The sequence below is a fragment of the Panulirus ornatus genome, chromosome 1 (genome assembly GCF_036320965.1).
Source record: "Panulirus ornatus isolate Po-2019 chromosome 1, ASM3632096v1, whole genome shotgun sequence".
Lineage (NCBI taxonomy): Eukaryota > Metazoa > Arthropoda > Malacostraca > Decapoda > Palinuridae > Panulirus > Panulirus ornatus.
In genome coordinates this window covers 13,003,026-13,018,909 of record NC_092224.1, presented here as the reverse complement: position 1 = coordinate 13,018,909, position 15,884 = coordinate 13,003,026, and the positions used below count along the sequence as shown (strand labels likewise).

Genomic DNA, 15,884 nt, shown 5'->3' with positions numbered 1-15,884 from the left:
GAGAGTGGTGAGAGTAAGTGAGCTTGGGAAGGAGACTTGTGTGGGGAAGTACCAGGAGAGACTGAGTACAGAATGGAAAAAGGTGAGAAGAAAGGAGGGAAGGGGAGTGAGGGAGGTATGGGATGTATTTAGGGAAGCAGTGATGGCTTGCGCAAAAGATGTTTGTGGCATGAGAAGCGTGGGAGGTGGGCAGATTAGAAAGGGTAGTGAGTGGTGGGATGAAGAAGTAAGAGTATTATTGAAAGAGAAGAGAGAGGCATTTGGACGATTTTTGCAGGGAGAAAATGCAAATGAGTGGGAGATGTACAAAAGAAAGAGGCAGAAGGTCAAGAGAAAGGTGCAAGAGGTGAAAGAGAGGGCAAATGAGAGCTGGGGTGAGAGAGTATCATTAAATTTTAGGGAAAATAAATACATGTTTTGGAAGGAGGTAAATAAAGTGCATAAGACAAGGGAGCAAATGGGAATTTCAGTGTAGTGGACTAATGGGGAGGTGATAACAAGTAGTGGTGATGTGAGAGGGAGATGGAGTGAGTATTGTGAAGGTTTGTTGAATGTGTTTGATGATAGAGTGGCAGATATAGGGTGTTTTGGTCGAGGTGGTGTGCAAAGTGAGAGAGTTAGGGAAAATGATTTGGTAAACAGAGAAGAGGTAGTAAAAGCTTTGCGGAACATGAAAACCGGGAAGGCAGCAGGTTTGGATGGTATTGCAGTGGAATTTATCAAAAAAGGGGGTGACTGTATTGTTGACTGGTTGGTAAGGTTATTCAATGTATGTATGGTTCATGGTGAGGTGCCTGAGGATTGGAGGAATGCTTGCATAGTGCCATTGTACAAAGGCAAAGGGGATAAGAGTGAGTGCTCAAATTACAGTGGTATAAGTTTGTTGAGTATTCCTGGTAAATTATATGGGAGGGTATTGATTGAGATAATGAAGGCATGTACAGAGCATCAGATTGGGGAAGAGCAGTGTGGTTTCAGAAGTGGTAGAGGATGTGTGGATCAGGTGTTTGCTTTGAAGAATGTATGTGAGAAATACTTAGAAAAGCAAATGGATTTGTATGTAGCATTTATGGATCTGGAGAAGGCATATGATAAGAGTTGATAGAGATGCTCTGTGGAAGGTATTAAGAATATATGGTGTGGGAGGCAAGTTGTTAGAAGCAGTGAAAAGTTTTTATCGAGGATGTAAGGCATGTTTACGTGTAGGAAGAGAGGAAAGTGATTGGTTCTCAGTGAATGTAGGTATGAGGCAGGGGTGTGTGATGTCTCCATGGTTGTTTAATTTGTTTATGGATGCGGTTGTTTGGGAGGTGAATGCAAGAGTTTTGGAAAGAGGGGCAAGTATGCAGTCTGTTGTGGATAAGAGAGCTTGGGAAGTGAGTCCGTTGTTGTTCGCTGATGATACAGCGCTGGTGGCTGATTCATGTGAGAAACTGCACAAGCTGGTGACTGAGTTTGGTAAAGTGTGTGAAAGAAGAAAGTCAAGAGTAAATGTGAAAAAGAGCAAGGTTATTAGGTACAGTAGGGTTGAGGGTCAAGTCAATTGGGAGGTAAGTTTGAATGGAGAAAAACTGGAGGAAGTAAAGTGTTTTAGATATCTGGGAGTGGATCTGGCAGCGGATGGAAACATGGAAGCGGAAGTGAATCATAGGGTGGGGGAGAAGGCGAAAATTATGGGAGCCTTGAAGAATGTTTGGAAGTCGAGAACATTATCTTGGAAAGCAAAAATGATCATGTTTGAAGGAATAGTGGTTCCAACAATGTTATATGGTTGTGAGGCGTGGGCTATAGATAGAGTTGTTCAGAGGAGGGTGGATGTGCTGGAAATGAGATGTTTGAGGACATTATGTGGTGTGACGTGGTTTGATTGAGTAAGTAATAATAGGGTAAGAGCGATGTGTGGTAATAAAAAGAGTGTGGTTGAGAGAGCAGAAGAGGGTGTTTTGAAATGGTTTGGTCACATGGAGAGAATGAGAGGAAAGATTGACCAAGAGGATATATGTGTCAGAGGTGGAGGGAACGAGGGGAAGTGAGAGACCAAACTGGAGGTGAAAAGATGGAGTGAAAAAGATTTTCAGTGATCAGGGCCTGAACATGCAGGAGAGTGAAAGGAGTGCAAGGAATAGAGTGAATTGGAACGATGTGGTATACCGGGGTCGACGTGCTGTAAATGGATTGAACCAGGGCATGTGAAGCGTCTAGGGTAAAACATGGAAAGTTCTATGGGGCCTGGATGTGGAGAGGGAGCTGCGGTTTCGGTGCATTATTACATGACAGCTAGAGACTGAGTGTGAATGAATGTGGCCTTTGTTGTCGTTTCCTAGCGCTACCTCATGCACATGCGGGGGGAGGGGGTTGTTATTTCATGTGTGGTGGGTGGCGATGGAATGAATAAAGGCAGACAGTATGATTTATTTACATATGTATATATGTATATGTCTGTGTGTGTGTGTGTGTGTATATATATATATATATATATATATATATATATATATATATATATATATATATATATTTATATATTCTAAATTGTTTCTTACATTTTTCATATGTATATATATGTATTATCCCTGGGGATAGGGGAGAAAGAATACTTCCCACGTATTCCCTGCGTGTCGTAAAAGGCGACTAAAAGGGGAGGGAGCGGGGGGCTGGAAATCCTCCCCTCTCGTTTTTTTTTTTTAATTTTCCAAAAGAAGGAACAGAGAATTGGGCCAGGTGAGGGTATTCCCTCAAGGCCCAGTCCTCTGTTCTTAACGCTACCTCGCTAATGCGGGAAATGGCGAATAGTTTGAAAGAGAAATATATATGTATATGTGTGTGTGTGTGTATATGTGCGTATGTGTATATATATATATATATATATATATATATATATATATATATATATATATATATATATATATATATATATATATATTATCCCTGGGGATGGAAGAAAGAATACTTCCCACGTATTCCCTGCGTGTCGTAGAAGGCGACTAAAAGGGGAGGGAGCAGGGGGCTGGAAATCCTCCCCTCTCGTTTTTTTTAATTTTCCAAAAGAAGGAACAGAGAAGGGGGCCAGGTGAGGATATTCCCTCAAAGGCCCAGTCCTCTGTTCTTAACGCTACCTCGCTAATGCGGGAAATGGCAAATAGTATGAAAAAAAAAAAAAAAAAATATATATATATATATATATATATATATATATATATATATATATATATATATATATATATATATATATATATATATATCATGATCATGAGAAGCAAGTGTTTTGGGAGCAGCTGAATGAGTGTGTTAGTGGTTTTGATGCACAAGACCGGGTTATAGTGATGGGTGATTTGAATGCAAAGGTGAGTAATGTGGCAGTTGAGGGAATAATTGGTGTCCATGGGGCGTTCAGTGTTGTAAATGGAAATGGTGAAGAGCTTGTAGATTTATGTGCTGAAAAAGGACTGGTGATTGGGAATACCTGGTTTAAAAAGCGAGATATACATAAGTATACGTATGTACGTAGGAGAGATGGCCAGAGAGCGTTATGGGATGATATGTTAATTGACAGGCGCGCGAAAGAGAGACTTTTGGATGTTAATGTGCTGAGAGGTGCAACTGGAGGGATGTCTGATCATTATCTTGTGGAGGCTAAGGTGAAGATTTGTATGGGTTTTCAGAAAAGAAGAGTGAATGTTGGGGTGAAGAGGTTGGTGAGAGTAAGTGAGCTTGGGAAGGAGACTTGTGTGAGGAAGTACCAGGAGAGACTGAGAACAGAATGGAAAAAGGTGAGAATAATGGAAGTGGGGAGTGGGGGAGGAATGGGATGTATTTAGGGAATCAGTGATGGATTGCACAAAAGATGCTTGTGGAATGAGAAGAGTGGGAGGTGGGTTGATAAGAAAGGGTAGTGAGTGGTGGGATGAAGAAGTAAGATTATTAGTGAAAGAGAAGAGAGAGGCATTTGGACGATTTTTGCAGGGAAAAAATGCAATTGAGTGGGAGATGTATAAAAGAAAGAGACAGGAGGTCAAGAGAAAGGTGCAAGAGGTGAAAAAGAGGGCAAATGAGAGTTGGGGTGAGAGAGTATCATTAAATAATAGGGAGAATAAAAAGATGTTCTGGAAGGAGGTAAATAAAGTGCGTAGGACAAGGGAGCAAATGGGAACTTCAGTGAAGGGCGCAAATGGGAAGGTGATAACAAGTAGTGGTGATGTGAGAAGGAGATGGAGTGAGTATTTTGAAGGTTTGTTGAATGTGTTTGATGATAGAGTGGCAGATATATAGTGTTTTGGTCAAGGTGGTGTGCAAAGTGAGAGGGTTAGGGAAAATGATTTGGTAAGCAGAGAAGAGGTAGTAAAAGCTTTGCGGAAGATGAAAGCCGGCAAGGCAGCAGGTTTGGATGGTATTGCAGTGGAATTTATTAAAAAAGGGGGTGACTGTATTATTGACTGGTTGGTAAGGTTATTTAATGGATGTATGACTCATGGTGAGGTGCCTGAGGATTGGCGGAATGCGTGCATAGTGCCACTGTACAAAGGCAAAGGGGATAAGAGTGAGTGCTCAAATTACAGAGGTATAAGTTTGTTGAGTATTCCTGGTAAATTATATGGGAGGGTATTGATTGAGAGGGTGAAGGCATGTACAGAGCATCAGATTGGGGAAGAGCAGTGTGGTTTCAAAAGTGGTAGAGGATGTGTGGATCAGGTGTTTGCTTTGAAGAATGTATGTGAGAAATACTTAGAAAAGCAAATGGATTTGTATGTAGCATTTATGGATCTGGAGAAGGCATATGATAGAGTTGATAGAGATGCTCTGTGGAAGGTATTAAGAATATATGGTGTGGGAGGAAAGTTGTTAGAAGCAGTGAAAAGTTTTTATCGAGGATGTAAGAAGGGAAAGTGATTGGTTCTCAGTGAATGTAGGTTTGCGGCAAGGGTGTGTGATGTCTCCATGGTTGTTTAATTTGTTTATGGATGGGGTTGTTAGGGAGGTGAATGCAAGAGTTTTGGAAAGAGGGGCAAGTATGAAGTCTGTTGGGGATGAGAGAGCTTGGGAAGTGAGTCAGTTGTTGTTTGCTGATGATACAGCGCTGGTGGCTGATTCATGTGAGAAACTGCACAAGCTGGTGACTGAGTTTGGTAAAGTGAGTGAAAGAAGAAAGTTAAGAGTAAATGTGAATAAGAGTAAGGTTATTAGGTTACAGTATGGTTGAAGGTCAAGTCAATTGGGAGGTAAGTTTGAATGGAGCAAAACTGGAGGAAGTAAAGTGTTTTAGATATCTGGGAGTGGATCTGGCAGCGGATGGAACCATGGAAGCGGAAGTGGATCATAGGGTGGGGGAGGGGGCGAAAATCCTGGAAGCCTTGAAGAATGTGTGGAAGTCGAGAACATTATCTCGGAAAGCAAAAATGGGTATGTTTGAAGGAATAGTGGTTCCAACAATGTTGTACGGTTGCGAGGCGTGGGCTATGGATAGAGTTGCGCTGGAGGATGGATGTGCTGGAAATGAGATGTTTGAGGACAATGTGTGGTGTGAGGTGGTTTGATCGAGTAGGTAATGTAAGGGTAAGAGAGATGTGTGGAAATAAAAAGAGCGTGGTTGAGAGAGCAGAAGAGGGTGTTTTGAAATGGTTTGGGCACATGGAGAGAATGAGTGAGGAAAGATTGACCAAGAGGATATATGTGTTGGAGGTGGAGGGAACGAGGAGAAGTGGGAGACCAAATTGGAGGTGGAAAGATGGAGTGAAAAAGATTTTGTGTGATCGGGGCCTGAACATGCAGGAGGGTGAAAGGAGGGCAAGGAATAGAGTGAATTGGATCGATGTGGTATACCGGGGTTGACGTGCTGTCAGTGGATTGAATCAGGGCATGTGAAGCGTCTGGGGTAAACCATGGAAAGCTGTGTAGGTATGTATATTTGCGTGTGTGGACGTATGTATATACATGTGTATGGGGCGGGTTGGGCCATTTCTTTTGTCTGTTTCCTTGCGCTACCTCGCAAACGCGGGAGACAACGACAAAGCAAAAAAAAAATATATATATAGGGGAGAAAGAATACTTCCCACGTATTCCCTGCGTGTCGTAGAAGGCGACTAAAAGGGAAGGGAGCGGGGGGCTGGAAATCCTCCCCTCTCGTTTTTTTTAATTTTCCAAAAGAAGGGACAGAGAGGGGGGCCATTTGAGGATATTCCCTCAAAGGTCCAGTCCTTTGTTCTTAAGGCAATCTCGCTAATGCGGGAAATGGCGAATAGTATGAAAGAAAAGAAAGAAAGATTATATATATATATATATATATATATATATATATATATATATATATATATGTGGTATACAGGGGTTGACGTGCTGTCAGTGGATTGAAGCAAGGCATGTGAAGCGTCTGGGGTAAACCATGGAAAGCTGTGTAGGTATGTATATTTGCGTGTGTGGACGTGTGTATGGACATGTGTATGGGGGGGGGGGTTGGGCCATTTCTTTCGTCTGTTTCCTTGCGCTACCTCGCAAACGCGGGAGACGGCGACAAAGTATAAAAAAAAAAAAAAAAAAAAAATATATATATATATATATATATATATATATATATATATATATATATATATATATATATATATATATATATATATATTATTATTATACTTTGTCGCTGTCTCCCGCATTTGCCATGTAGCGCAAGGAAACAGACGAAAGAAATGGCCCAACCCACACCCATACACATGTATATACATACGTCCACACACGCAAATATACATACCTACACAGCTTTCCATGGTTTACCCCAGACGCTTCACATGCCTTGATTCAATCCACTGATAGCACGTCAACCCCGGTATACCACATCGCTCCAATTCACTCTATTCCTTGCCCTCCTTTCACCCTCCTGCATGTTCAGGCCCCGATCACACAAAATCTTTTTCACTCCATCTTTCAACCTCCAATTTGGTCTCCCTCTTCTCCTTGCTCCCTCCACCTCCGACACATATATCCTCTTGGTCAATCTTTCCTCACTCATCCTCTCCATGTGCCCAAACCACTTCAAAACACCCTCTTCTGCTCTCTCAACCACGCTCTTTTTATTTCCACACATCTCTCTTACCCTTACGTTACTCACTCGATCAAACCACCTCACACCACACATTGTCCTCAAACATCTCATTTCCAGCACATCCATCCTCCTGCGCACAACTCTATCCATAGCCCACGCCTCGCAACCATACAACATTGTTGGAACCACTATTCCTTCAAACATACCCATTTTGCTTTCCGAGATAATGTTCTCGACTTCCACACATTCTTCAAGGCCCCCAGAATTTTCGCCCCCTCCCCCACCCTATGATCCACTTCCGCTTCCATGGTTCCATCCGCTGACAAATCCACTCCCAGATATCTAAAACACTTCACTTCCTCCAGTTTTTCTCCATTCAAACTCACCTCCCAATTGACTTGACCCTCAACCCTACTGTACCTAATAACCTTGCTCTTATTCACATTTACTCTTAACTTTCTTCTTCCACACACTTTACCAAACTCAGTCACCAGCTTCTGCAGTTTCTCACATGAATCAGCCACCAGCGCTGTATCATCAGCGAACAACAACTGACTCAATTCCCAAGCTCTCTCATCCCCAACAGACTTCATACTTGCCCCTCTTTCCAAAATTCTTGCATTTACCTCCCTAACAACCCCATCCATAAACAAATTAAACAACCATGGAGACATCACACAACCCTGCCACACACCTACATTCATTGAGAACCAATCACTTTCCTCTCTTCCTACACGTACACATGCCTTACATCCTCGATAAAACCTTTTCACTGCTTCTAACAACTTTCCTCCCACACCATATATTCTTAATACCTTCCACAGAGCATCTCTATCAACTCTATCATATGCCTTCTCCAGATCCATAAATGCTACATACAAATCCATTTGCTTTTCTAAGTATTTCTCACATACATTCTTCAAAGCAAACACCTGATCCACACATCCTCTACCACTTCTGAAACCACACTGCTCTTCCCCAATCTGATGCTCTGTACATGCCTTCACCCTCTCAATCAATACCCTCCCATATAATTTACCAGGAATACTCAACAAACTTATACCTCTGTAATTTGAGCACTCACTCTTATCCCCTTTGCCTTTGTACAATGGCACTATGCACGCATTCCGCCAATCCTCAGGCACCTCACCATGAGTCATATATACATTAAATAACCTTACCAACCAGTCAACAATACAGTCACCTCCTTTTTTAATCAATTCCACTGCAATACCATCCAAACCTGCTGCCTTGCCGGCTTTCATCTTCCGCAAAGCTTTCACTACCTCTTCTCTGTTTACCAAATCATTTTCCCTAACCCTCTCACTTTGCACACCACCTCGACCAAAACACCCTATATCTGCCACTCTATCATCAAACACATTCAACAAACCTTCAAAATACTCACTCCATCTCCTTCTCACATCACCACTACTTGTTATCACCTCCCCATTTGCGCCCTTCACTGTAGTTCCCATTTGCTCCCTTGTCTTACGCACTTTATTTACCTCCTTCCAGAACATCTTTTTATTCTCCCTAAAATTTAATGATACTCTCTCACCCCAACTCTCATTTGCCCTTTTTTTCACCTCTTGCACCTTTCTCTTGACCTCCTGTCTCTTTCTTTTATACATCTCCCACTCAATTGCATTTTTTCCCTGCAAAAATCGTCCAAAGGCCTCTCGCTTCTCTTTCACTAATACTCTTACTTCTTCATCCCACCACTCACTACCCTTTCTAATCAACCCACCTCCCACTCTTCTCATGCCACAAGCATGTGATAGAGTGTAAGAAAGTAAATTCTCGATTAATATGGGTAAAACTGAAAGTTGATGGAGAGAGGTGGGTGATTATTGGTGCATGTGCACCTGGGCATGAGAAGAAAGATCAAGAGAGGCAAGTGTTTTGGGAGCAGCTGAATGAGCGTGTTAGTGGTTTTGATGCACGAGACCGGGTTATAGTGATGGGTGATTTGAATGCAAAGGTGAGTAATGTGGCAGTTGAGGGAATAATTGGTATACATGGGGTGTTCAGTGTTGTAAATGGAAATGGTGAAGAGCTTGTAGGTTTATGTGCTGAAAAAGGACTGATGATTGGGAATACCTGGTTTAAAAAGCGAGATATACATAAGTATACTTATGTAAGTAGGAGAGATGGCCATAGAGCGTTATTGGATTACGTGTTAATTGACAGGCGCGCGAAAGAGAGACTTTTGGATGTTAATGTGCTGAGAGGTGCAACTGGAGGGATGTCTGATCATTATCTTGTGGAGGCTAAGGTGAAGATTTGTAGGGGTTTTCAGAAAAGAAGAGTGAATGTTGGGGTGAAGAGGGTGGTGAGGAGTAAGTGAGCTTGAGAAGGAGACCTGTGTGAGGAAGTACCAGGAGAGACTGAGTACAGAATGGAAAAAGGTGAGAACAATAGGAAGCAAGGGGAGTTGGGGAGGGAATGGGTGTATTTAGGGAATCAGTGATTTGTATATATATATATATGATATAGATATATAGATATTTTTTTTTTTTTTTTTTTTTTTTTTATACTTTGTCGCTGTCTCCCTGCGTTTGAGAGGTACGCAAGGAAACAGACGAAAGAAATGGCCCAACCCCCCCCCCACACATTACACATGTATATACATACCAGCTTCCATGGTTTTCCCAGAGCGTTTGCGAGGTAGCGCAAGGAAACAGACGAAAGAAATGGCCTAACCCCCCCCCCCATACACATGTATATACATACGTCCACACACGCAAATATACATACCTACACAGCTTTCCATGGTTTACCCCAGACGCTTCACATGCCTTGATTCAATCCACTGACAGCACGTCAACCCCGGTATACCACATCGCTCCAATTCACTCTATTCCTTGCCCTCCTTTCACCCTCCTGCATGTTCAGGCCCCGATCACACAAAATCTTTTTCACTCCATCTTTCCACCTCCAATTTGGTCTCCCTCTTCTCCTTGCTCCCTCCACCTCCGACACATATATTCTCTTGGTCAATCTTTCCTCACTCATCCTCTCCATGTGCCCAAACCACTTCAAAACACCCTCTTCTGCTCTCTCAACCACGCTCTTTTTATTTCCACACATCTCTCTTACCCTTACGTTACTCACTCGATCAAACCACCTCACACCACACATTGTCCTCAAACATCTCATTTCCAGCACATCCATCCTCCTGCACACAACTCTATCCATAGCCCACGCCTTGCAACCATACAACATTGTTGGAACCACTATTCCTTCAAACATACCCATTTTTGCTTTCCGAGATAATGTTCTCGACTTCCACACATTCTTCAAGGCCCCCAGAATTTTCGCCCCCTCCCCCACCCTATGATCCACTTCCGCTTCCATGGTTCCATCCGCTGCCAGATCCACTCCCAGATATCTAAAACACTTCACTTCCTCCAGTTTTTCTCCATTCAAACTCACCTCCCAATTGACTTGACCCTCAACCCTACTGTACCTAATAACCTTGCTCTTATTCACATTTACTCTTAACTTTCTTCTTCCACACACTTTACCAAACTCAGTCACCAGCTTCTGCAGTTTCTCACATGAATCAGCCACCAGCGCTGTATCATCAGCGAACAACAACTGACTCACTTCCCAAGCTCTCTCATCCCCAACAGACTTCATACTTGCCCCTCTTTCCAAAACTCTTGCATTTACCTCCCTAACAACCCCATCCATAAACAAATTAAACAACCATGGAGACATCACACACCCCTGCCGCAAACCTACATTCACTGAGAACCAATCACTTTCCTCTCTTCCTACACGTACACATGCCTTACATCCTCGATAAAAACTTTTCACTGTTTCTAACAACTTTCCTCCCACACCATATATTCTTAATACCTTCCACAGAGCATCTCTATCAACTCTATCATATGCCTTCTCCAGATCCATAAATGCTACATACAAATCCATTTGCTTTTCTAAGTATTTCTCACATACATTCTTCAAAGCAAACACCTGATCCACACATCCTCTACCACTTCTGAAACCACACTGCTCTTCCCCAATCTGATCCTCTGTACATGCCTTCACCCTCTCAATCAATACCCTCCCATATAATTTACCAGGAATACTCAACAAACTTATACCTCTGTAATTTGAGCACTCACTCTTATCCCCTTTGCCTTTGTACAATGGCACTATGCACGCATTCCGCCAATCCTCAGGCACCTCACCATGAGTCATACATACATTAAATAACCTTACCAACCAGTCAACAATACAGTCACCCCCTTTTTTAATAAATTCCACTGCAATACCATCCAAACCTGCTTTGTTGCTGTCTCTCGCGTTAGCGAGGTAGCGCAAGGAAACAGACGAAAGAACAGCCAAACCCACCCACATACACATGCATATTCATACATGTCCACATACGCAAATATATATACCTATACATCTCAAAGTATACATATATATACACACACAGACATATACATATATACACATGTACATAATTCATACTGTCTGCCTTTATTTATTCCCATCGCCACCTCGCCACACATGGAATAACAACCCCCTCCCCACTCATGTGTCCGAGGTAGCTCTAGGAAAGACAACAAAGGCCACATTCGTTCACACTCAGTCTCTAGCTGTCATGTAATAATGCACCGAAACCACAGCTCCCTTTCCACATCCAGGCCCCACAGAACTTTCCATGGTTTACCCCAGACGCTTCACATGCCCTGGTTCAATCCACTGACAGCACGTTGACCCCGGTTTACCACATCATTCCAATTCACTCTATTCCTTTCTCGCCTTTCACCCTCCTGCATGTTCAGGCCCCGATCACTCAAAATCTTTTTCACTCCATCTTTCCACCTCCAATTTGGTCTCCCACTTCTCGTTCCCTCCACCTATGACACATATATCCTCTTGGTCAATCTTTCCTCACTCATTCTCTCCATGTGACCAAACCATTTCAAAACACCCTCCTCTGCTCTCTCAACCACACTCTTTTTATTACCACACATCTCTCTTACCCTTACATTACTTACTCGATCAAACCACCTCACACCACACATTGTCCTCAAACATCTCATTTCCAGCACATCCACCCTCCTGCGCAGAACTCTATCCATAGCCTATGCCTCACAACCATACAACATTGTTGGAACCACTATTCCTTCAAACATACCCACTTTTGCTTTCCGAGATAATGTTCTCGACTTCCACACATTCTTCAAGGCTCCCAGAATTTTTGCCCCCTCCCCCACCCTATGACTCACTTCCGCTTCCATGGTTCCATCCGCGGCCAGATCCACTCCCAGATATCTAAAACACTTCACTTCCTCCAGTTTTTCTCCATTCAAACTTACCTCCCAGTTGACTTGACCCTCAACCCTACTGTACCTAATAACCTTGCTCTTATTCACATTTACTCTCAACTTTCTTCTTTCACACACTTTACCAAACTCAGTCACCAGCTTGTGCAGTTTCTCACATGAATCAGCCACCAGCGCTGTATCATCAGCGAACAACAACTGACTCACTTCCCAAGCTCTCTCATCCACAGCAGACTGCATACTTGACCCTCTTTCCAAAACTCTTGCATTCACCTCCCTAACAACCCCATCCATAAACAAATTAAACAACCATGGAGACATCATACACCCCTGCCGCAAACCTACATTCACTGAGAACCAATCACTTTCCTCTCTTCCTACACGTACACATGCCTTACATCCTCGATAAAAACTTTTCACTGCTTCTAACAACTTGCCTCCCACACCATATATTCTTAATACCTTCCACAAAGCATCTCTATCAACTCTATCATATGCCTTCTCCAGATCCATAAATGCTACATACAAATCCATTTGCTTTTCTAAGTATTTCTCACATATATTCTTCAAAGCAAACACCTGATCCACACATCCTCTACCACTTCTGAAACCACACTGCTCTTCCCCAATCTGATGCTCTGTACATGCCTTCACCCTCTCAATCAATACCCTCCCATATAATTTACCAGGAATACTCAACAGACTTATACCTCTGTAATTTGAGCATTCACTCTTATCCCCTTTGCCTTTGTACAGTGGCACTATATATATATATATATATATATATATATATATATATATATATATATATATATCTTTCTTTTTTTTTTTTTTAAACTATTCGCCATTTCCCGCGTTAGCGAGGTAGCATTAAGAACAGAGGACTGGGCCTTTGAGGGAATACCCTCACCTGGCCCCCTTCTCTGTTCCGTCTTTTGGAAAATTAAAAAAAAAACGAGAGGGGAGGATTTCCAGCCCCCCGCTCCCACCCCTTTTCGTCGCCTTCTACGACACGCAGGGAATACGTGGGAAGTATTCTTAATCCCCTATCCCCAGGGATTATCCTAGATATATATATATATATCCTAGATATATATATATCTAGGATAGTAATGCTGGTGTGTGTGAGCTGCATGTGGCATGTGTAAGGTGGGAAATGGGTAGTTTGAAAATGGTAGTTACTAGTTGGATGATAAAGTAAAGTTGCTAGTGAAAGACAAAACAAAAGTATATGGGCAATAATTAGAATGAAAGAGTGCTTATTATTGGGAAAAGTATAAGAGAAAGCAACAAAAGAGTAAGGCAAAGGAGTTGAAAAAGAGGGCAAACGAGAGTTGGGGTGAGTGATAATGGTAGTGATTTGCATGAATGTCTATCAGTAAACTAAAGGAAGAATAAAATTTTTGGAGGCATGTTAACAGTGAATGAATAACATGAGAACAAATGAGAACATAGGTTAAGGGGGAAATGGGGTAGTGGTATAAAGTAGTGAAGAAGTGAGGAGGAGATGGAGTGAGTATTTTGAAGGACTGCTGAATGTGTTTTATGATAGGGTAGCAGATGCAGGATATGTGGGTCAGGGAGGTATGCAAAAAGGAAGAGTCATGGAGAGTGGTTTGGTGAAGACAGAGGAGGTGGTGAAAGCCTTACATAAGATGAAATGTGGCAAGGTGACAGGAATGGATGGTATTGCACTTGAAGGGGGTGACTGTACTGTTCGTTGGTTAGGATTTTCAATGAATGTTTGGATGATGGAGAGGTGCCTGGGGAATTGGCACAATACATGTACAATTCCAATGTATAAGGGCAAAGGGAAACAAAGTGGTCAAACTACAGATGCAAAAGTTTATTCAATGTGTTGGGAAAATTATATGGGAGAATAGTGAATGAGAGGGTGAAGGCATGGACAGAGCATCAGATCAAGGAGGAACAATGTGGTTTCAGAGGTGGAAAAGAATGTATGGATGACATGTTTTCTTTAAAGAATGCATGTAAAAAAGATTTAGAGAAACAGAAGGATTTGTATGTGGCTTTTAAGGATCTGGAGAAAGCCAACGACAGGATTGACAGAGATTACTTTGTGGAAGATCTTACGAGCATATGGTGTAGGAGAAAAGCTGCTAAATGCAGTGAGTACTTTTTATCAAGGGTGTAAAGCATGTGTATGAGTAGGAAGATAAAGAGATTGAGTGGATTAACATGAAGGTTCGTCTGCAGTAGAAGTGTGTGATGTCGCCATGGCTATTTAATTTTTTTATGGATGAGGTGGTGTGGGAGGTATCTGCAAGTTATAGAGAGAGGGGCCAGTATGCAGTCTGTAGGGGATTAGGGTGCCTGGGAAATGAGTCAGTTGATGCGAGGCATGGGCTATGGATGATGATGTGTGGAAAAAGATGGATGTGTTTGATATGAAATGTCTGAGAAAAATATGTGGTGTGAGGTGGTTTGATTAAGTAAAATAGAGTAAGGGAGAGATATGGTCATACAAAGAGTGCGGTTGAGAAAAGTGAAGAGGGTATGCTGAAATGGTTTGGAAACTTAGAGAAATTAGTGAGGATAGGTTGACAAAGAGGATTTTTTATCATCCTAAACTGACATATTAACCTCTCCCCCAACAATCACAACACTGGCAAAACATATAAACACCAAAAAAAAAATCTGACAAGCACTAAACATCCACTCTTCAAAACCAGTTTTAAACATTGTCCCGCCAGACAAACACTCATTTGAAACTAAATTCATGAATGGGTAACATTTTATCATCTGCATTCTAAGCAACATGCACCTGTACAACATTACAAATACTGAATCAACTTATCAACAGAACCCAAATGCCTAAGATGCAACTTTCATACTCAAGATACCAAAGATTTACTTCTCAATTATCACACACACAACACATAACCATATTCCACAACCTATGATACCATTCAACTGATGTGCTGCAGGAGCTCTAAATAAGGTGCCCCTGGGTCAGATAATGTAAGGTATCAAAAAATCTATTCACTTACTTGAAAACAGCCACTTGGTTTTTGAAACCAAAATACTGAAAGTGGTCATGATGAAGAGAATGTAAGCATCCTGGCATCCCACGTCGGGTGAAATTACCACCATAAAAGCGGAGCTCTAAGTATTTGGCAAAGGATAGTGACCATGTTTCCAGGGACATGGGCACCACGGGCGTGACCTAAAGAGATGGTGAAGCAAAGCTGGATTTTAGCTTCAAAACTTAATAATGCAGTAATAATAAAATATCCTATATCACAATCATAATAGAACTGTATTAAGAGGAATCTTAGAATACTGGTGTTGGCAGTTACTTTCTGTTAACAACAAAAACATATACTGTGCTAAAAATAATAAGATGAGACAAATCTGTCGCAGGTCTATTTTGCTCTCTCATAGTTTCATGAAAAATCTAAAAATGGAAAAAATCAATATCCAATTCAGTCTAACCCATAACAAAAATGGACTGTGAGTTCATAACTGTATATCATAAATAATCTGAGTGATAAAAATAATGATGACTTTTTGTAAATCTATATCTCATG

At 41.8% G+C, this 15,884-nt stretch overlaps 1 protein-coding gene across 4 annotated transcripts in view; it reads right to left on the bottom strand.

Annotated features, from left to right (window-relative positions):
* fab1 (fab1 kinase) overlaps positions 1–15,884 on the bottom strand; it is a 1,098,541-nt gene that overhangs the window by 284,815 nt on the left and 797,842 nt on the right. For all 4 annotated transcript variants that reach the window (XM_071675364.1, XM_071675510.1, XM_071675419.1 and 1 more), the window contains exon 18: positions 15,345–15,520. In XM_071675364.1, coding sequence (XP_071531465.1) covers positions 15,345–15,520 — 176 coding nt within the window. The remainder of the gene's footprint in view (positions 1–15,344; positions 15,521–15,884) is intronic.